Raw genomic sequence first — 21,500 nt, 5'->3', positions numbered from 1 at the left:
GTTACCACCATATATTCTCTTTCTCTATATAAAGAAATATAAAGGTTTCATTACAAGTTTCTTATTTCTGATAGAAGTATCACATAAAATTCACACCATGCGTTGTGAGCTAGTGAAAGTGATAAATAGAAACAGTAGTACAAGAAAGAGTCAAACTACCATTGACCCCCCCACTTCAAATCCTTTTCATTTGCCTTCTCTTCTGCCATTATTCTCAGACAGGTAAATATTACCAAAGCCAAGCCAGCAGTCAGCCTCCTCAGCATCCTTCTTGAACTCTTCTCCATCTCTACCCTATCATCCCACCTGTATCCCTCCCTGCTGATTCTATGATTTTCTTCAGAAGCTTTCAAGAGATCTTGATCACAGAAGTCTGAGTTCTCTAGATGTAATGTCTTTTATAGCCTAAAGTATTCCATTCCAATCTGTTTTTCTCTGAAAAGTCTCTGCTGCAGCCAGACTAGTTTTCACTGTTGCCAGAATATGCTTCTAGCATTTCTACCTTTTGCATCCAAAATGCCTCTCCCTTTCATCTTTACCCATTGGAATCTCACCCAGACTTTAAGGCCCTCTTCAAGATCAGTAGGCTCCCTCAAGTCATCTTGGATGATCTTAGCCCCTTGGGGACTTTTCATCTTCTAGAGTCCTGGAGTATATGATATAATTCTGCTAATATTAATCATATTGTAATCTGGAAGCTGGGTATCTCTTTAAGTGGACATATATTTCACCTTGCAAACCAACTTCCCACCTCAACCAAGTCTCACCAACTTCCCACCTCAACCACCTCTGTTCTTGGTGGCACTTCTATGAATTCCTTATGAAAAGGATCATAATGTCTGTCATTTCATTGTTCAGACTTGCTTCATTATTCACTATCCACATATTTTTCATTTTATTCATTTTTTTAAAAGTCTGTACATATTCTGGTTCATTACCTCTTTGTACACTGATGCTTGTACCAAATTAGATCCTATCAGATTATGTGGCATTTTCATGTTTTAAAAATCAAAAGAGAATAGACCTACTGCCAAATGTATATGAAATTACATAATGATATGATTTAAGAAATATTCAGAACATTAAACTATAATGCTTAAGTCTGTATTTTCCTTGTGAAAGGAAAGTTACTATGAGTTTTGTTAAGACCAAACCATACATTTCTTTGTTAATCTTTGCATGTCCAAATATGTCAGATATCTAGGGGAAAAATAATTGAACAATAAAAATGTTCCTAAGTCATTTTAATTTAGCCAACTTTTGTCAAGTTAGTTTTTATCTATGTATATTTGACTTTTGAGTAAATGTCAGGAAAGTTTTCTGATAAGAATTTTGCAATTAGAGTAGGTTCTAAAAAAATACAAAACTCTTCATAGAAGTCTCTTATGTGTACTTTTCATTTTAATTCAGCATGCTAATCTGCTATAATTACTTAGTGAACTTGAAGAACATAAGAGTTATATGGATGCCAAGACTTAAAATTTGAGAGGTAAAACTGTTGGTATTTATTCATTTATCTCCACCCTATTTTGCATGAAGATATACTATGAAATGAAATTGTACTATTACATGAAATTTTGCTAGAACACAAATATTTCATTTTCTAACAATTAGCACAGGTTTTTGCTTTCTTAATTTTATACTCATCTGATAACTTTGCAAACAGAAGAAAATCTTAAGTTGGAAAGATAATAATTAAATGATGGAAATAACTTGAAAAGAAATATTCTTTAAATTTATCTGAAATTTAAATTAGTATTGTTGTTGTTGGTCAGTCGCTCAGTCATGTCCGACTCTTTGCAACCCTATGGACTGTAGCTCACCAGGCTTCCCCGTCCTTCACCATCTCCCAGAGTTTGCTCAAACTCATGTCCATTGAGTTGGTGATGTCATCAAACCATCTCGTCCTCTGTTGTCTCCTTCTCCTTCTGCCTTATATCTTTCCCAGTCTCAGGGTCTTTTCCAATGAGTCGGCTCTTCGCATCATGTGGCCAAAGTATTGGAGTTTCAGTTGACAACAAATTAGTGTATTTGTTATCATTTTTCCCCTAGACCATAATAATTTTCATCCAATCATGGACAAAGTTACAAGGTAACTCTGAAAAATAAAGAAGCAGAAGTAAAAGACAAATGAAAGTAAACATACCATGTTAAAGTTAATAGATGAAATGAGCCTATTTGAGAAGGAAAAGAGAAGTGGATAATTGGACACTTTGCTTAATGTTTAATTTCTTGCATCAACATAAGATTTTCTCAAAGAACAATGTTTAGTCCTTTTTTTTTTTTTTCAGAAATAGGAAATTGACACAACTGTTGCAATCTAGCATCTAGCATTTCTTTTGATTGGTTACTGGAGAGCTCATCGATGTTATAAATATTAAAGAGGCAAAGAACTCTTAATTCCAGACTGGTTTTTTAATGTTTTCTCACTTAACTTTCATAATGTTGTCTGCTTTATACATTTTCATAACAGAATGAATTATTTGCCAACACATTTTAACTCTTCTGATATATGGAAAGTCAAGTAGATTTTTTTGAAAGGGAGAAAATGTCTATTTAGAAATTCTCTAAAAACTCCAAATAATGTTTTGCTTACTCAGCACACTACCTTTGAAATGGTAGCAGAGTCTGAAAGGGCTTATGCTTTCCAGCCTTACGTCACCTTGAGTAACTTGGTGCTGTTGCGAGTGTCTGTTATTCTAATATAACATTTCCTCTGAATAAAATCAACGATTCCAAAGAAAATAACTCTTCTGCTATTTAATACTGTCTACACTTTCTGATTGTAATAATTCATTAAGCAGTCTGATTCCATTATTATGGTATTACTTTAATTTGACTTCAGTTCATAAACCTCTAGAAAAATTAACATTTCAGATTTATCAGTCAACCAAGCTGTAGAACATTGATACAGAAAGATACCGGTCAAGGTAAAGCTTTCAGTAAGTGACTGTTTTGTTGTATAAAAGCCAAAATTCTAAAAGCAAACAGAAATTGGTGTAACTGGTGTTTAATCCGAGTGTACAACAGTAAACTGATTTAGCTTCTCTATTTTTTTAAGAGCTGACGCAAGTTGGACAGAGGGAGGTGTTGGGGTGAGGGGTTGGTGGTGATTGGCTTGTCTAGATCACTCCCACTGGTCTTTAAATCATTGTCTAGGTCCCCAAAATTTCACATAAGTCAACTCTGCAACAGGGGTCTGCTCTGCCAAACAATTTTGGAAAGACTGCACAGGACTGGATAAATAATTAAGGTAAAGCTGATTTTACATGAAAACTTACAGTGTTGAAATAATGCTTCATTTCTTCTTTTTATGGTATTGATTATTTATTACTTTTCTTATAAAAAAATCAATTCAATGTAATGTCAAATATTGAAGTTATTTACCCAGATCCTGGGAGGAGGCTCTGGAATGAAGAGCTGACACAGTTTGTCTTAGGAAAAAGTATAACATTTGAGATGTACGCTCTTAGTGTTAGTAAAGACTTTCTTTATCCTAAAAACAAAAACACCCACCAAAACTTAGTTTGCTCAAAGAAGGAACATCATACCACTACAGCAGATGTGAAAGGCTAAAGTGGTTGGGTGGCGTCATTTTCAAAAGAAAAAAAAAAATGTTGTGTCTTAGCTTGTGTTTTTATGTAACCATTTTAGTGAAGGAGTATTTTTACAGCAAATTTACTGGAAGAAACTGACAGATTAGTAGAATATAAACAAAGCTTTAGATATAGAAAAGCTGGAATCAGATATCTAAAAATTAGATCTGTACTCCTCAAATGTACTTATCAGACAGCAGGAGAATTCTCAATGCATTTTGAGCTTCTTATAGAGCATATGGTGATTATTTTAATTAAATGTCTAGGTGATAATGAAACTTTTATAACTCAGTGAAAAAATAGTTTAAATGATGATATGCATCATATTCATGGACAATTCATTGACTAAGGTTTATTCTTGACAAACTAAAAAAAATTTAGGTATGTTTCCTAGAAAAGATAGCCATTTGTTTTACAAGACAAGATCTGCCATTTTTTTCAAATTATATTAAGATAGTGTTTTGGGATTTTCTGGAAAGTCTTTCTACTTCTAAGAATTATATAAGTAACATTTAAGTGCTGAGAAATGTAGTTTTGAGAGCTCAACTCTTGACTTTTCTTAAACTATGTTATACAGTGTGCTTTAGGGGTTATTGAAGCTATTATTTTTAATATATGAGTTAATTTTTAAAGAGTTAAATCGTTTATTTCAGAAGGAAATAAGTACCTCTGCAGGTGGTCTAGTATCTATTATATAGAATATAGACATTTAGAATTTAGTATATCCATAATTTATGACAGATTATTAAATACTGCACATTAACATGGATAAGGAGTTCACTGTGTAATATTAAATATGCTACATATTGAGGTGCACTTTTGGAAACAAACTACTGTTCGGGAAAATAGGAACTAAAATTTATGCAGGAATTTAAGGTATTTCTTAACATTTAAGATGACTAGAGAATCTATGTCTTTTTCTAAGAGCAGAGCTAGAAAATTTATAAGTGAAATAATGTATATGGATTTTATGAATAGTCCTTTATACTTCATCGAAAGGCTACTTTAATTCTTATATTAGAAGCATGTACTATTCTTAGCAAAGGGACTAGACCTCAACATACGGTAAATTGTTTTAACTTTCCAGTTCTCCCTTGATATTATTTCTAAGCTATGTCTAAGTAGAGGAAGGGAATTAAAATGCTAAAATATTAGTACCAGCAATACGAAGTTGTCAAATGAATGCTTAGTCACTCAGTCATGTCTGACTCTTTGAGACGCCAATGACTATAGCCCAGCAGGCTCCTCTGTCCATGGCATTCTCCAAGCAAGCATACTGGAGTGGATAGCCATTGTCTTCTCCAGCGGATCTTCCTGACCCAGGAATCAAACCTGGTCTCCTGCTTTGCAGGGAGATTCTTTACCATCTGAGCCACCAGTAAAGCCCAAGTCAAGTGAATACAGTTTTGCTATTATTGGCAGTTTCTTTTGTAAGATGTATTTCAGACTGACAGTGAATGCGTTTATGAAAGCTGATTTCTGTGAGAAATCATGCCATAGACTAATGAGTCATCTGAGTATCAACATGTGATTAGCATGACATTGTTGGGGAAATTGTTTAAGAGAATTTTACATAAAGGTAATATTAGATTCATTTCATTGTCAAATCTATATTCATTTATCCTTTGATGCAAGATAATTTGGCTTTTAGAAGTTGTGGTTGGTGGTGGTTTAGTCACTAAGTCATGTCCAACTCTTGTTACCCCATGAACTGAAAACTGCCAGGCTCCTCTGTCCATGGGATTTCCTAGGAAAGAATACTGGAGTGAGTTGCTGTAGGATCAGCAACTTTCTGCTCATCCAACCCAAGGGTAAAATCTGCTACCTGAACCTAGATTTCAGAGTAGATTCATCAGAACTGGACTGGCATGAAAAACAAATAGCAATGGTGGGAAATTTATTTTCTTTTGTGCTTTCATTTATCAGGTAAAATAAATGTTTATAAATAATACTACAAAGAAATGTTATATATAATGTTTAATAACTAAAAGTTGAATATAAGGAATCAGCTATTTAGGACATTCAGATAATGTAATAGGTATGCTGAAACAAAGACTTCTAAATGGTGATAGTGTTCCAAATACTTTTGTTTCAAATTTTGATTTTGCACCTTCATGAATGAATAAAGTAAAATGGCAATGCAGAAGATCACTGGACTCAAATATCCAGTCTGTTTCGGCAAAATCTATTGCAGAGAAACCTAACTTCATTAGCGAGAAAGGCTAGACTATAGAAAGTTCTGTCAAATCAAATCTGGCTTTTCTTTTAGAAGAATTTTGAACATTCTTTGTACAGCAAAGCTGCTCTTCTTCTTGGGAACCGGAAGGGAACATTTCTATTTCACTTTGAAATGTTAACCTATAAAGCTATAATAAGAATTGTACTTGCATTTATAAAGGAGGTCATATAAAATTGCCTTGGTCTTCGAAGAATATGTCACCAGGTACTGTGCTAGATAATGGAAAATATGTGTAGTCTACAAACCTGACCTTGTCCCACCTTCATGAATTTTTTTTTGCCTAGCAGAGGAGACAGTTATTAATATTTATCAAATAGTCATACAACTAAAAATGTAAGTTCAAAGTGTGGTGAGTTTGTAAGGAAGAGGAGACCATGTTCCATGGGGGAATCTAATTTAGACATGGGGCCCCTCTGACAGTGTGGCATTTAAAGATTTTTGGTTTCTTTTAGTTAACTGTGGGAGACACTTTGTTAAGAATGTGGGGAAGGGAATTCTAGGCAGAGGGAACAGCAGGCTAGAAAGGTCTCGAGGTGGCAATGAAGAAATGAAAGATGTCCAGTGAATCTAGTCAGTAAGGGGGCATGTGATTCAATGCAGGACTCAAGAGCTCTGTCTGGGTTAAGCTATGTAGAGCCTTATAGCATGTTAGGAAATTTGACTTTATTCTGAAAGGTAATAAGAAAAATAATTTTGGGTTCTTCAACATGTAGTCATTTGGATTAACATAATAGTCATGGAGAGAAAAGTAAATTAATTTTAAATAAATGTGGCAAGAAAGATTGATATGGTGATAGATTGAACATGGGAGAGGGGGTACAGTATAGAAAAGGGGAAGTACCTATAATGATAACCAAATTCCTCTTTGTCTTTTAATATTTATTTTATTTATTTGGCTGCACTGGGTCTTAGTTGCAACACACAGGATTGCAGCATGTGGGATTCAGTTCCCTGACCAGGGATTGAACCCAGGGCCCCCTGCATTGGGAGCACAGAGTCTTAGCCACTGGACCACCTGGGAAGTTCAGCCAGATTCCTCCAATCGTTAAGGAAAGGTGTATGGGATCTGGCTGCTTGACCCCCCAAAAGCCAATACATAGGCAGATTGGTGGAAAGGAAAGTTTGCTTTATTTCAGATGCTGGCAACTGGGATGGGGTGGGGGAGGGCGGACATCTGTCCAAAGGCCAACTCCCCGCCCCCGCCCCCGCCCCCACCATCCCTAAAGAGCAGGGGATTAGAGCTTTTATAGACAGAGAGAGGGAGCTATGTGCAAAAACAGCACAGTCAGCTCTGACAGTCATCTTCAAATTGATCCTTGGTGGTCTGGTCAGTCTCATCTTGGTTGTTGTAGGTACAGTTAATCTTCAGTTCCAGGGTCCGTTTGTTCCCATTTCTTTGTGGCCAGTTCTCAGAATTGTGGCAGCTCATGTCTTGGGTACAGTCTAGTCATTATTTAGTTAATTCTTCCACCTGATGTTTGAGTATCTGTAAGACAGCTCACAGGATATGGCTCAAAATATTATCTATAGCCCTTGAGAAAGAACTGAAGGTCCTTGACTATGCTTAATGACTACATTATTATTATTATTATTTGGTCTCCTTTGACTGTTTTCCTTTGTTTCTGCATTTCTCACTTCTCTGATTAAACTTATTCTTTAACTGATGTTTTCCACAGGCAGAAGGCAGGCAGAGGACAAGGGGAGGAGGGCAAGGACTATCGGGTCCTGCTCTGTTTCACTGTGAGCACTTCTTATGAAGTGCCATGTACTGAGATAGGGAGCAGCAGAAGAATCTATGGCTATGAAAACTAATATGTTATATATTATATAATGAAAAGGGCTCCCCTGGTGGTTCAGACAGTAAAGAAGCTGCTGCAATGCAGGAGACCCAGGTTTGATCCCTGGGTCAGGAAGATCCCCTGGAGAAGGGAATAGCAACTCACTCCAATATTCTTGCCTGGAGTTTCCCATGGACAGAGGAGCTCGCCAGGCTGTAGTCCATGAGGTCGTGAAGAGTCAGACACGACTGAGCGACTGAGCACACACACATATTATGTTATTATATTTTTCAGTCACAGCATTGTTCTTTTCTAGTCTCCCCAGGGAGTGATTCATTGATTAGTTCAATAAGTATTTATTCAGAGAAAAAAGTAAAGATTATAATATAAGAGCTTGTTCAAAAATCTGTTTTCTCTACTAAACAGAATTCATCAGGTATAGGGATTCTGTCTTATTCGTGCTTTATTTTTCATAGTTTCCGGCTTATAGTTCATTCTCAGTATTTGTTAAATAAATAAATAAATACCATCTTTATACACTTCCATGTTGATTAATCATGTGTTAAGGTTTAGCAATTATGCTGTAGTCTAAATGCTTCAAAGGACCTACTTTGTGCAGCATGCAAATGACTCAGTGTATCTAGTTTCTCGTAATCTAATTCTTTTAAAGTTGTGCTTTTAGCTGTTGTTCCCTTAAAATAAGGTCAGTTTTTGTAAACTTTGTGTTAGTGCTTGAAAATATGCATATTTCCAGTTGTTGGGTGTTCATTAGACCAAACTATTAATTGTATTGGCCAAATTGTCTCTATTTTAATGTTCTTTTTCTTCTACTTGATCTTTCAGATTCTAAGAGGTGTTAAAATTTTCTATTCTAGTGGATTTTCTGGAGAAGGCAATGGCACCCCACTCCAGTACTCTTGCCTGGAAAATCCCATGGATAGAGGAGCCTGGTAGGCTGCAGTCCATGGGGTTGCTAAGAGTCGGACACGACTGAGTGACTTCACTTTCACTTTCCCTTAAAATAGATCAGTAATAGAATCTTCAGAGCTAAAGATATGAGCTGTGAAAAACTGTGTTCCAACTTAGGTGAGAAGATGTCCCTTGACCAGGACCAAAATTAAGATTAGGGGACATTCTTCATGCAATCTGTCTTATCAGGCAAATGGCCTGAGGTGGTAGAGAACTCAGGGAGACCCAGAAACTGAAAGGAGGCCAGAATACCTAGAACAGTGAGGTGGGAAGAGTGTGGAAGGAGTGAAATCAGGAGTAGAGGGACCCTGTGGAACTTTGTGGGCATGTGGAGAATTTTATATTTTATCCTAAGAATCAAGGGAAGACAATACAGGATTTTATGCAAATAAACGACATGATCTAAGTTTTGTTTTTAAAAGATTAATATGACTATTTGTAGAAAATGAATGAGGAGGGGGAGGGTAGGCAAGAAAGGATGAAGGTATCAATTATGATTGTTGCAATTGACAAACAAAGAAGGCAATGGCACCCCACTCCAGTACTCTTGCCTGGAAAATCCCATGGATGGAGGAGACTGGTAGGCTGCAGTCCATGGGGTCGCTAAGAGTCAGACACGACTGAGTGACTTCACTTTGACTTTTCACTTTCATGCATTAGAGAAGGAAATGGCAACCCACTCCAGTGGTCTTGCCTGGAGAATCCCAGGGACGGGGGAGCCTGGTGGGCTGCTGTCTGTGGGGTTGCACAGAGTCGGACACGACTAAAGCGACTTAGCAGCAGCAGCAATTGACAATGTAAGAAAGTTTGGACAAAACCGATGGTGGAAGCAATAGAAGGAAGTGGACTAATTTGAGAAATACTATAATTGTTGCAAAATCAACTAGACTTTAGAAAGGAATAAATGTTAAGGATAAAAAATTAGAAGACTGATATTTCTGATGTGAAGATCTGGATAAATGGTGACAACATTCTTTGGATTGGAAATACTGGAAGAAGGAGGAACTGTCACAAGTTAGATTTTAGGCACATTGAATTTGAACTGCCTTTGAGATACACAAATATATATACATTAGGGCACTGGAGATATGCAACTGGAGGTCAGAAGGAAGGCCTGGGCCAGAACTGTGATTTAGCGAGTCCATGGTTTATGAAGTCTTGGGAGTAGATTGGAACACGGGGAGTTTAGGACCTATCCTTGAGGAATTCAAGCAAAGAAACTTCAAATGAAATGGTCCTTCTTAAAGGAACAAAATCACAAGAGATCTGTAAAATAATAAAACTCAACATTCAAAAAACTAAGATCATTGCATCCAGTCCCAACACTTAATGGCAAGTAGATGAGGAATTAATGGAAACAGTGAAAGACTTTATTTGGCGGGGCTCCAAAATCCCTGTAGATGATGACTGCAGCCATGAAATTAAAAGAAGTTTGTTCCTTGGAACAAAAGTTATGACCAACCTACACAGCATATTAAAAAGCAGAGACATTACTTTGCCAACAAAGGTTTGTCTAGTCAAAGCTATGGTTTTTCCAGTAGTCATGTATGGATGTGAGAGTTGAACTATACAGAAAGCTGAGCACTGAAGAATTGATGTTTTTGAACTGTGGTGTTGGAGAAGACTCTTGAGAATCTCTTGGACTGCAAGGAGATCAAGCCAGTTAATCCTAAAGGAAATCAGTCCTGAATATTCATTGGAAGGACTGATGCTGAAACTGAAACTCCAACACTTTGGCCACCTGATGCAAAGAACTGACTCATTTGAAAAGACCCTAATGCTGGGAAAGATTGAAGGCAGGAGGAGAAGGGGATGACAGAGGATGAGATGGTTGGATGGCATCACCAACTCAATGGACATGAGTTTGAGCAAGCCCCAGGAGTTGGTGATGGACGGGGAAGCCTGGAGTGATGCAGTCCATGGGGTTGCAGAGAGTCAGACATGACTGAGTGACTGAACTGAACTGATCAGCAACAAATGGAAGTTTTAAGAATTCCTACAAGCCAGGAAGCAGATAGGGGTGGAAAACCTGTGAAAGAGAAAAGGAACCAGGGTAAACCAGGTAATTGGGCTTTTTCCAGAGGCAGTCCAGTAGGAGTTCCAAGTTAAGTCTATATACACAAAGGGGAGGCATGATTCATGAGCAACCAGTGACCACGTGTTCACCAAGGAACTTTGGTTTGGACTCTTCATCTGTTTGGGTTGCCTCTTTTGGTCAAAAAATAAGGCTGCAATCTAGTCTGTAAAGAGAGCCTAAGAATGGACTTTATAATAAATATTAAGACCTCCACAGCAGGCAAAGAGAGATAACAAGCAAAAATGGAAGCTCCACCAAGAGGAAAATACATCACTGCATTTTGCTCCCTGAGGAACCTTGTCTACAGCGCCAGCTATGTCTGGGAGCGGAGTCCTGGAGTTGCTCTGCAGACAGACTGACTGCATAGACGCCACTTACCTGGACCTGTTGTTTGCTGTTTAGTCACTAAATCGTGTCCAACTCTTGCAACCCTGTGGAATGAAGCCTGCCAGGCTCCTCTGTCCAGGAGATTTCCCAGGCATCCCCTTCTCCAGGGGATCTTCTTCACTCAGAGATCAAACCTGCAACTCCTGCATTTGCAGGCAGATTCTTACAGGGGACCTACAAGGGAGCAATCCGTCAGTGGAATGAGCCTGTAAGATTCAGAGAAACCCCAAGTACTAGCTTTCTAAGTTAACCAACATACTCTTCATTCATAAATATGAACAGACAACCTAGGATCACTAAGAATTTCAGGAAAGCCAGGCAAATGGAAGAGAAGAGCCAAGATGAACAAAGAGAATAACTCCAGGAAAAATACATAATTTAGGGAACAATAAGAGCATTTGGAAACTTGAAATCAATAGCCTTAGAAAGATTTGTGTAAATACTGCATCTATAAAACAAACAAAAGAGATGGTATGAAAAAAGAAGAGAATAAACAAATGATCAGAAATTAAAAACATGATTGTGAAAAATAATTAGCTGGCAGGTTGAAAAAGAAAATGGGTACAGCTTAAAAGTAAACAATGGTTTTCTACTCTACCCCCAATACTTTCTTCTGGTACCAAAAGTATGAGTTTTTCCCATACCAGCCAATTCTCCCACACCAGCAGGGAGTCCTACAATTTAGTCAATTCTGGCACTGTTTCCTGGAATTAGCATCAGATCCCATATATTAAGGGCTCAGTCCTACAAGACTGCCTCCACTTGAGATGCAATGCAAGTTCAGACCTCCTGTACTTGTGACCAGTCAGCTATAAATCAGATTTAATCATTTTCTAGAATCACTCACAGAACTCAGGAAGACAGTTTGCTTACTAGATTATTGGTTTATTATAAAAGGATATAATCAGGGACTGCCAGATGGCAGAGATGCACAGGACAAAGTATGAGGAAAGGGACTCAGAACTTTCATGCCCTCTCCTTATGGACCACTCTCCCAGCACCTGGATGATAACCACTCCAGAAGCTCTTCAAATCCCTTCAGTTAGGGTGTTTAATATCTGCTACTGCTGCTACTGCTAAGTCGCTTCAGTCGTGTCCGACTCTGTGCTACCCCATAGACGGCAGCCCACCAGGCTCCCGTCCCTGGGATTCTCCAGGCAAGAACACTGGAGTGGGCTGCCATTTCCTTCTCCAGTGCATGAAAGAGAAAAGGGAAAGTGAAGTCGCTCAGTCCTGTCCAACTCTTCGCAACCCCATGGACTCCAGCCTACTAGGCTCCTCCATCCATATCTAGACACGACTAAATAATTGGCCATATGTGATTGACTCAGTCCACACCCTCTCTCCTCTCTCAGTTGATTGGAAGTAGTGTTGGAAGTCCCAGCTCTCTAATCAATTGGTTGGTTCCCCTAGCAACCAGCCTCCATCCCAAGGACTTTAAAAAAGCCACTTCATTATCATAAACTCAGGTGTGGTTAAAAGGGTCTTGGTATGAATAACAACAACAACAAAAACATCTTTATCATTCCAGAACTATTTCAGGAACTGGGTACAAAACCGAAATATTAGTTATGTAATTACATTTGGAACTTTGTGCCAGAAATGGGAATGAAGACCAAATGTATATGTATTATTATATCACAGTGTTACACAGCTGAAAATCAAATCTGTTTTTCTGCAAATTGAGGAACTATCCCTGAACATTGAGTAACAAAATGGGAAACAAAGAAAAAATCTTGGCAATAGAGATAAAGAGGGCCAGTACATGACTAATACAAGTTTCAAAGGAAGGGAAACATTTTAAAATGGTAAAACATTTTTATCAGAAGAAAGATACAAGTCTCTTAAGTGAATGGGCTCTTCATGTGTGGATTAAGATGAATTTTTAAAACTACTCATATCTAGTTACATTCTGGAGAAATTTCAGATTTTGTTAAGGAGGAAAATTCTAAAACCTTTCAGAAGGGAAAAAAAAAAAAAAACCAAAGAGATGAGAATCTGATTCATCAGAGGAAGCTGGAAGTCAAGAGACAAAGGTTTTCAACCTTGTAAAGGAAAATGATTTTGAATCTAGAATTCAAACAATCAAAAAAGTTTGAGAATAAAGTAAAGATATTTTCCAACATGAAACAGCTCAGGAATTCTATTTCTGGACCTATTGTGTGAAAAAGTTATTCAAGGGAGTATTTCAGCACAATGCAAAATGAATTGAAGAAAGAAGATAGCTTGGTATTCAAGAAACATGGGCAGCTGAGTAAGACCCAGAAGAGGGAGGAGGAAGCCCTTCAGAAAGTAAAAGAGTGTGGATAATTTGCTTCCAAAATTCTAGTGCATGCCTGCTAAGTCGTTTTAGTCGTGTCTGACTCTTTGCGACCCCATGGATTGTAGGCCACCAGGCTCCTCTGTGCATGGGATTCTCCAGGCAAGAGTACTAGAGTGGGTTGCCACGCTCTTCTCCAGGGGATCCTCCCAATCCACGGATTGAACCTATGTCTCTTATGTCCCCTGCACTGGCAGGCAGGCTCTTCACCACTAGTGCCACCTGGGAAGTGAAAGTTTTAGTAGTATAGGATTATATTGCCTTTATTATGTAGTCAAATATACCACTTGGTTCTTTGGCCATACTATTTACACAATTGTAATGTTGTAAATTCTTTGACATTGCCTTTCTTTGGGATTGGAATGAAAACTGACCTTTTCTAGTCCTATGGCCACTGCTGCATGTTGCCAACAAAGGTCCCTCTAGTCAAGGCTATGGTTTTTCCAGTGGTCATGTATGGATGCGAGAGTTGGACTGTGAAGAAAGCTGAATGCCGAAAAATTGATGCTTTTGAACTGTGGTGTTGGACAAGACTCTTGAGAGTCCAACCAGTCCATCCTAAAGGAGATCAGTCCTGGGTGTTCTTTGGAAGGAATGATGCTAAGGCTGAAACTCCGGTACTGTGGCCAACTCATGCGAAGAGTTGACTCATTGGAAAAAGACTCTGATGCTGGGAGGGATTGGCGGCAGGAAGAAAAGGGGACAACAGAGGATGAGATGGCTGGATGGCATCACCGACTCGATGGACTTGAGTTTGAGTGAACTCTGGGAGATGGTGATGGACAGGGAGGCCTGGCGTGCTGCAATTCATGGGGTCGCAAAGAGTTGGACACGACTGAGAGACTGAACTGAACTGAACTGAATGTTGTAAATTATAGCACAGCAATGTTGTAAATGCTGATTTTTTAGGTAAATTATGAGAGATTTGTTTTACAGAATAGATGACATTATCATGAATCTCAACATTGTAGAAGTATTTCATGAGCTGAAACAATTAGGAGTGTGGAGGAAGCAATTAGGAGTATAGAAAGAAGTATGTTAATTTCCTTATCTTTCCTAAGTGTCAGTTTAGAGTTGATAAACCAAGTCAGAGAGGTTTTAGTGAATAGTTTAAATTTAGAATGACTAACTTTAAATGAAGAAGTAAAAACAGCAACTGTCATTAGTGATTGCTATTGGGAAGTGAAACTGATACTGTGTCATACTGTGGGATGTTGAGACAAGTGTGTACTCAGTTAATACAAGTTTCTACTTTTTCTTTTAATTGTATGCTTCTCTCTGGTGCTTCAAAGATTTCTCTCTTTATCTTTGATGTTATATACTTACACTACCTTTTATTAATGAAAAATATTCATTTTTCTTCCTCCTGCTGGAAGTACTGTATGGTTTTTTTGAATCCTGAGAACTACTCTCTTCCTTTAGTTCTCAACAATTCTTTGTCCTTTTTGTCTCTTATCTCAATTCTTTCATATTAGAATAACTATTCAGACATGTTTAACTTTTTACTTCTGTTTTTCTTCCCCACGTCTCTTAACTTCATATTTTTCCTTCTTTCTTTGTGGTATAATTTGAGTGATTTCCACCAATCTATCTTCCAGTTTCATTACTCTTCCCTCCAGCTGAGTTTTTTTTTAATATAATTATATATTTTATTTTTAGAATTCTTTTTGTGTTTTTCTCAAACCAGTCTGTCTTCTATTGTGTTTATAATCTGTTGATGTTATTTGTTATTTCAAATCTTTTATTACTTTTTATTATATTAATTTTATAGTCCATTTTATTTTTTCTTTTATCATAAAGTCCGTTTTAAATTACTTTGCCGTTTGTAGTCACTCAGGTGTGAATTATTACTTCTTGTGCCTCCTGACTCTCCTATTGAGTTTTAGTTTCCATATGTGATTTGCAACTTTTGTGATTTGGAGTATGAAATCGTCTTGATCAAGGGTTGTCCTCCACAGACGGGCTGCTGCAGCACTGGATTTATGGAGTCATTCTCGTGTGCCTGTTCTTATTTGCCAGGGAATTTATGGATTCCACGCGTACTGGAGCAATTTTTATCTTAGATTCTCTGCTCAGGATTTCCTTACCAAATGGTAGTGTATGTTTCAGAACCACACCTTCCAAGAGTGATAGTGTTTTTGCCAATATATTGATTCAATGAGAATTGAACGAAACTAATGGTAAAAATTTCAGAATATTAACATTAATGGATTTGTAGCAAATTTTTTGCACAGTAGCAGTCCACCCCTTTTCACTTAATTGAGGAAAATGAGGTTAAAAAAAGTTAAATGTGTTGAGATCCAGTGAATTAAAGGCAGAGCAAAGCCTAAAAGCTCGATCCCTTTCTTGTTAAAATGCATTTCAGCTTTGCATAGATGGTGACTGAGGCTGATTCAAAAATAAACTTGTACTTACTTTTGTTACTGTTCTTAACTTTGGTTTCATGATCCAAGTGCCTGAAAAGGGGCTCCCTGAGCCTGACGCTACCACGTGTTGCATGTTATTAAGTATTTTGATGGTGTTAATTCTTTCTTGCCCGATTAACAGATTAAAGCAAAATTAACACAGTCATTTTCTGTGTTACTGTTGGTGGAGACACTGGTAGATTCTACCTTGGCAGATCTTTCTTTATCAATATTTTATCATTGTCAGCCATTTAAGTCATACAATTTGCTAACAAATACCTAAAGTTTCTTGAAGACTGCTACCATGTCTTAAGATTTATTTTTTTCTTTCTACAGTGACTATTAAAGCCCCTGCCATTGAAAAAACATTCTATAAATACCAGCTAATTTGGCAATTTATTAAGAATTTTCCTTTTTCTCTTTCACTTTCTTTCTTTCTTTTTTTTTGTATTGGGTAATGGAAACTTTGGAGACATACTTTGTGAATTTTTCAGGAATTTATTTACTTTTCATGTTTTTACAGAGAACACACACAAGTAGGTGGTTTGGACTTACTGATCTAATTTAAAGAAATTTATAAAGATTTATTCTGTGTTCTGTTTGCAGAACAGAGTGTTCTGAACATAATAACACCAAGTAGAAGAGCCTCAAGCTGAAGGTACAGTATCTTGTTTACACTGAAGGAGCTTGTGTGTGGACAAGAAAGCGCTGACAACTCAAATGGATCCCATGGAACTGAGCAATGTCAACATCGAGCCTGATGATGAGAGCATCAGTGGAGAAAGTATTCAAGATAGCTACACCGGGATGGGAAATTTAGAAAAGGCAGCAATGAGCAGGTATGGGGTTAAAATGATCAGGCTCCATGGAAAAATGAGAGGTTTATGGACATGGAAAACAAAACTTTTGTTGGGAAGAACTGAATTTATTACCTATTTGAGAGCTAACAATGATCTTGATGTTAACACATCAACTCTCTGATCCTGAAGTACACATTGTTATATCATTATTGTACGTCCGTCCTTTGTATGATTACTTTAAAATTGCAGTTACAGTGTTCTTGTTCCTATTGATAATATTAAATAATTTAAATTATAATTAACACACCACTTCTCTTAACTTTTGGGTTATTCTCTCAGGTTCCTCTTCTTCTGACTGCTCTGTTAAGGGTTTCTACATCTCCAGGGTTCTGCTGAGATTCTTCTCTGGCTAAAAGTGTCCTTTGAGCCAGCTTATTCACAGCCATCATGGCTTCACCCACTGAACATATGGCACATTTCAGCCTGTTAAACTTCTCAACTGAATTTCAGATCATCATATTCAACTGTTTACTACACATCTCTACTGGATGACTCATGTGTCTGAATTGCCTCCTTGATTAAGTTACACTTGTGATGTCTAATATTGAACTCTTGTCATCCTCTTCAAAATTTTCCCTTCTTCTAGCAATTTCATCTTGGTGAAAGTCATCAGCATCATTCAGCAACTCAATCAAAGGGCCTTTGGTATCAACTTTGACTCATCCCTTCTGCCAAACTGCATGTACAATGTTTGACTATATCCAGTTGCTTCTACCTCATTAATGTTTCAAGTCCACCCACTTGTCTATATCCATTCTATTGCCATCTTGCTTTTGTTCCTCATCATCTGTCACTCATCCACTAGAACATCCCTGATTAGTCCCCATCTTACAATTTACTCACTTCCAACTAGCCCTCCACATTCCTTGCAAAAGTAAGCTTTTATAATCTCAAATGGACTCATGTCTTATCCTAAGGTAAACCCTTTCAGTGCTTCCTCAGTAGCTATGAGAGAAAGATTATACTACACATTGCTCGGCATATGAGGCCTTTCATGATCTAGCCCTCACCTAGCTCTCCTCTTCATCCCTTGCCCTGTTCCCTGTTTATGTGCTGTCTTCTAGCCTTGTTGAGCCACTCAAAACTCTTGTTCCTTCATTCACTCTGCTCTGTCTGCCTGGAATGCCCTGATTTAAGTATTATCCACTCACCTTCCCCCTTTTTCTCTACTGGCTGCACTCTTTCTTCAAGACTCAGCTCAATATCAGGTCTCCTATGAAGCCATCCCCCAGTTAGAAGTGATCACCTGCTCTGTGCACCTTCTCCCTAGCCGGATGTTCATGATGCCACTACACCAGGTTAATGGCACTGCCTGGAACAGAGTAGCTGCACAACTGTTATTTGATAAGTTTAGTAACTTCTTATAAAATATTACATAACACAAATTATTCATGATTTAAGATATTCAGAAGTGAATTTTTTATTAAATCTAGGTCTGGAGTAGAGAATATTATCCTCAAATCAGGATGTCTTATTGCATTCACAACACCCAGGAAGGGTGTCAGGAGGAAGCACTGTTCTTCCTCCAGGAAGCCAGCCCAGTAAACATTAGTGTTGTTGGATAAGAGAGGCCATGGAGATGTCAACATGACTCTTTGTAGGTTGGGTGACTCTTTTTTTTCAGTATAATATGTTTAAAAAATTTTAATTAGAAGGTGCTTTACAATATCATGGTTGTTTCTGCCATACATCAATATGAATCAACCCTGAGTATACATATGTCCCCTCCCTCTTGAAACCCTTCCCACCTCCCTCCCCATCCCATCCCTCTGGGTTGTCACAGAACATGGGCTTTGGGTTCCCTGTGTCATACAGCAAATTCCCACTGGCCATCTATTTTATATATGGTAATATATAGGTTTCAGTGATACTCTCTCCATTCATCTCACACTCTCCTTCCCGCACTGTGTCCAAAACTCTGTTCTTTATGTCTGTGCCTCCTTTGTTCTCTAACAAGTAGGCTCATCAGTATTATCTTTCTAAATTCCATATGTGCGTGCATACTAAGTCACTTCAGTCGTGTCTGACTCTGTGACCCTATGGACTATAGCCCACCAGGCTCCTCTGTTTGTGGGATTCTCCAGGCAGGAATACTGGAGTAGGTTGCTGTGCCCTCCTCCAGGGGATCCTCACGACCCAGGGATCAAACCCAGGTCTCCTGTGTCTCCTGCATTGGGAGGCGGGTTCTTTACCACTAGTACCACATGGGAAGCCCAGATTCCATATATATATATATATATATATATATATATATATATGTATATGTATGTTCGTATACAATATTTGTCTTTCTCTTTCTGACTTACTCTTGAGAAGGCACAGCATGGTAGAACCAGGGCTTTGGAATCAGCAGAGGAGTCATCTGACTTTGGAGAAGATATTTATCTTCTTTGAGCATCAGTGGAAAATGCAAAATGGCAAACCAACACCTACTTTGCTGAGGATTAAATGAGTGCCTTTGAGATAGATGATACTCAGTGAACTGTTATTTTCCCCTCCACTTCATTACTCAGGAAATTGATCAAATCCAAGGGCTCTTTTGTTTCTGAGAAAGGTGCATACAGATATAAGCTCTGTGGAAGTGGCAGAGCTGAGGGGGACAGGGTCCTAAGAAGAGTCCTGCAGGGTCATTAGATTTGGTCCTCTGAAAGCCGGCATGGAAACAGCAAGAATGCTTTTGTCAGCTTCAGACAGTGTGTTCTGGAACACTTACAAGGACTTAGCTTGTAAGTCCTGATTCTAGTGGGTCATTATTTTGCAATTTTATGATCATTTTAAAAAGATGGGTTTGTTTATGTTTGGTTTGATCTCTTAAATGTAAATTTGGGGGGAAATTCAACATAATACATTTATTTGGAATCATTATACTTATGTTTTCAATATATGCTGGGCTTGATATTAAATCACTGAAGATGCTGAGGACATTTCTCATATATTTTATACAATCTTGACATGTTTTATGACTACGATTCATCTCATGCCAAAATAAGAACATGCAAATGCCTCAAAAGAGAAAGTCTGTTTACTTTTACATCTAAAACTTTAAAATTACTCATGGGCTAAAGGATTCTAGCTTATTGATTAAGGTTAAAATTAGAATGTTGGATATTCCAGAGTTTAAATCTAGATGACATCTTTGTTTTTATTATCATTAGTCCCATTTGGGGCTCTGTTTCATCTTATCTTTTCCGTTTCCAGCTATGAACATTATGTACCAGTCTCCACATAGCATAACTACAGACTATAAAAATAAAGCACAAAAGGGAGGAAGGAGTACAGAGATGGAGGAAGATAGCCTCTGAGGGCCTTATTCTTCCTTCAAGAGATAGGAGAAAAATGACAGGGAATATTCCTAACTTGTACACCACATGGTTCAAGAAAAGCCACTTCCTGGGTTTTAGAAAAGCGCATGAAACTTTGTGATTTTGTCTTCGTGATCTGTCTAGTTCTATCTGTGCTTTATATTGTTCTCTGTTCTCAAAAAGTAGCCTTATTGTCCCTCTTTCTCATAAGATATTTTCAGGCTTAACTTCTAAGAGATAATTTGCACAGATCTATAATAATTATTTTACCTTTTTTATTTCTAAGGGTTACTTAAAAAAAAACCTCCAATCATTTTATCTTACTCTCTCATGCAAGAAATGCCTTAAAAGTTGCAATTTATCTAATAATGAAACACTTTTAAAAAGCATGCATATTTGAGTATTTCCTATAATCGAAAGCCTCTGTGACATTTTCCAGTATCAAAATGCAGTGGTGGCAGCTGAACTCATTAGTCAAACGTTCAGAAACGTGACTGGTACTAGCTTCATATCCTCAAATCTTCACATCCTCATATCCTTCATATCTCTGGCATACAGCTTCAGTTGCCAACCAGTGCTGCCGTGGGATGTGCAGCTTCCAGCCTGGACCAAGTCGACCATTATCACAGTGTTTAGTGGATTTGTGCTTGCTCAGTCTCTTCAGTCATGTCGGACTTTTTGCGACCCTATGGACTGTAGCCTGCCAGGCTCCTCAGTCCTTGGGATTCTCCCGACAAGAATACTGAAGTTGCCATGCCCTTTTCCAGGTGATCTTCCCGACCCAGGGTTGAACCCACATCTCCTGCATTGCAGGCAGATTCTTTACTGACTGAGCCACCAGGGAAGCCCTGCTGTGTGGACAGTGATGTCTTAAAGTCCTGCTCTTTAATCCTGCATCTTACAGCCCTCTCAACTCTTCTGCTAATTCATTGGGTTTCTTTAAAAGGTTTTCTTAGTTTCATTCATTAATTGTCTAACACAACCAAGTACATTTTCAGAGTAATTAAGATACACATTCTTGCACACAACCAAACACAGTACAGAACTACCATTGAATTCCTTTCCAGCAAGAGATATGCATATTAAATGTGGAATCAAAAAAGAGGAAAATGCCAGGTAAGGGCTCTGTCTAGGGTTGCATGGTGCTGTAGGAGACCCTAGACTTGGGATCTGGTGGGGCTGGACATGCTGTCTTACTCTTCTGAGCCATAGTTGCTTCATATCAGACATGGAAGTTTCCCTTATGAGGACAGCTGAGCATGAAGAGAGATGAGATCACAGTGCCAAAGCACTTAATAAATACTTATTGAACTAATAAGATCCTGTGGTCATGGTGTATTAACAGTTGAGAAAATGCAGTCACTGCTCTGTCCCCTTTCTTTGGGAGAGAAAGGGAATTAGCTCTAATTATTCTATTTTTTGCATAGTCAATGTGGGAGGAAAAATGTGGCTTTAAAAAGATTTTGACTAAAAAATATTTTCTTCCTTCAGAGCTTTCCCCCTCCCTCCCAAAGTATACTCATAAATAGGGCTCAGTCCTTTTGTCTGGAAGGAACACTAGTATGAA

The 21,500-nt window shown here is 38.0% G+C and overlaps 1 protein-coding gene across 2 annotated transcripts in view; it reads left to right on the top strand.

The window, feature by feature from the left end:
• SLC38A4 (solute carrier family 38 member 4) overlaps positions 1–21,500 on the top strand; it is an 84,016-nt gene that overhangs the window by 31,317 nt on the left and 31,199 nt on the right. Inside the window, exons 1-2 of one of the 2 annotated variants that reach the window (XM_044941668.2) lie at positions 3,154–3,253; positions 16,378–16,610. In XM_044941668.2, the coding sequence (XP_044797603.1) occupies positions 16,492–16,610 (119 nt within the window). In that variant the 5' untranslated portion in view covers positions 3,154–3,253; positions 16,378–16,491. Of the gene's footprint in view, positions 1–3,153; positions 3,254–16,377; positions 16,611–21,500 lie in introns of those variants that run through there. The other variant, XM_044941667.2, reaches the window with a different exon arrangement.

This window comes from Bubalus bubalis, chromosome 4 (assembly GCF_019923935.1).
Source record: "Bubalus bubalis isolate 160015118507 breed Murrah chromosome 4, NDDB_SH_1, whole genome shotgun sequence".
Taxonomy (NCBI): Eukaryota; Metazoa; Chordata; class Mammalia; order Artiodactyla; family Bovidae; genus Bubalus; species Bubalus bubalis.
The sequence above is the reverse complement of the archived record's forward strand: the minus strand, read 5'-3'. Positions and strand labels throughout refer to the sequence as shown.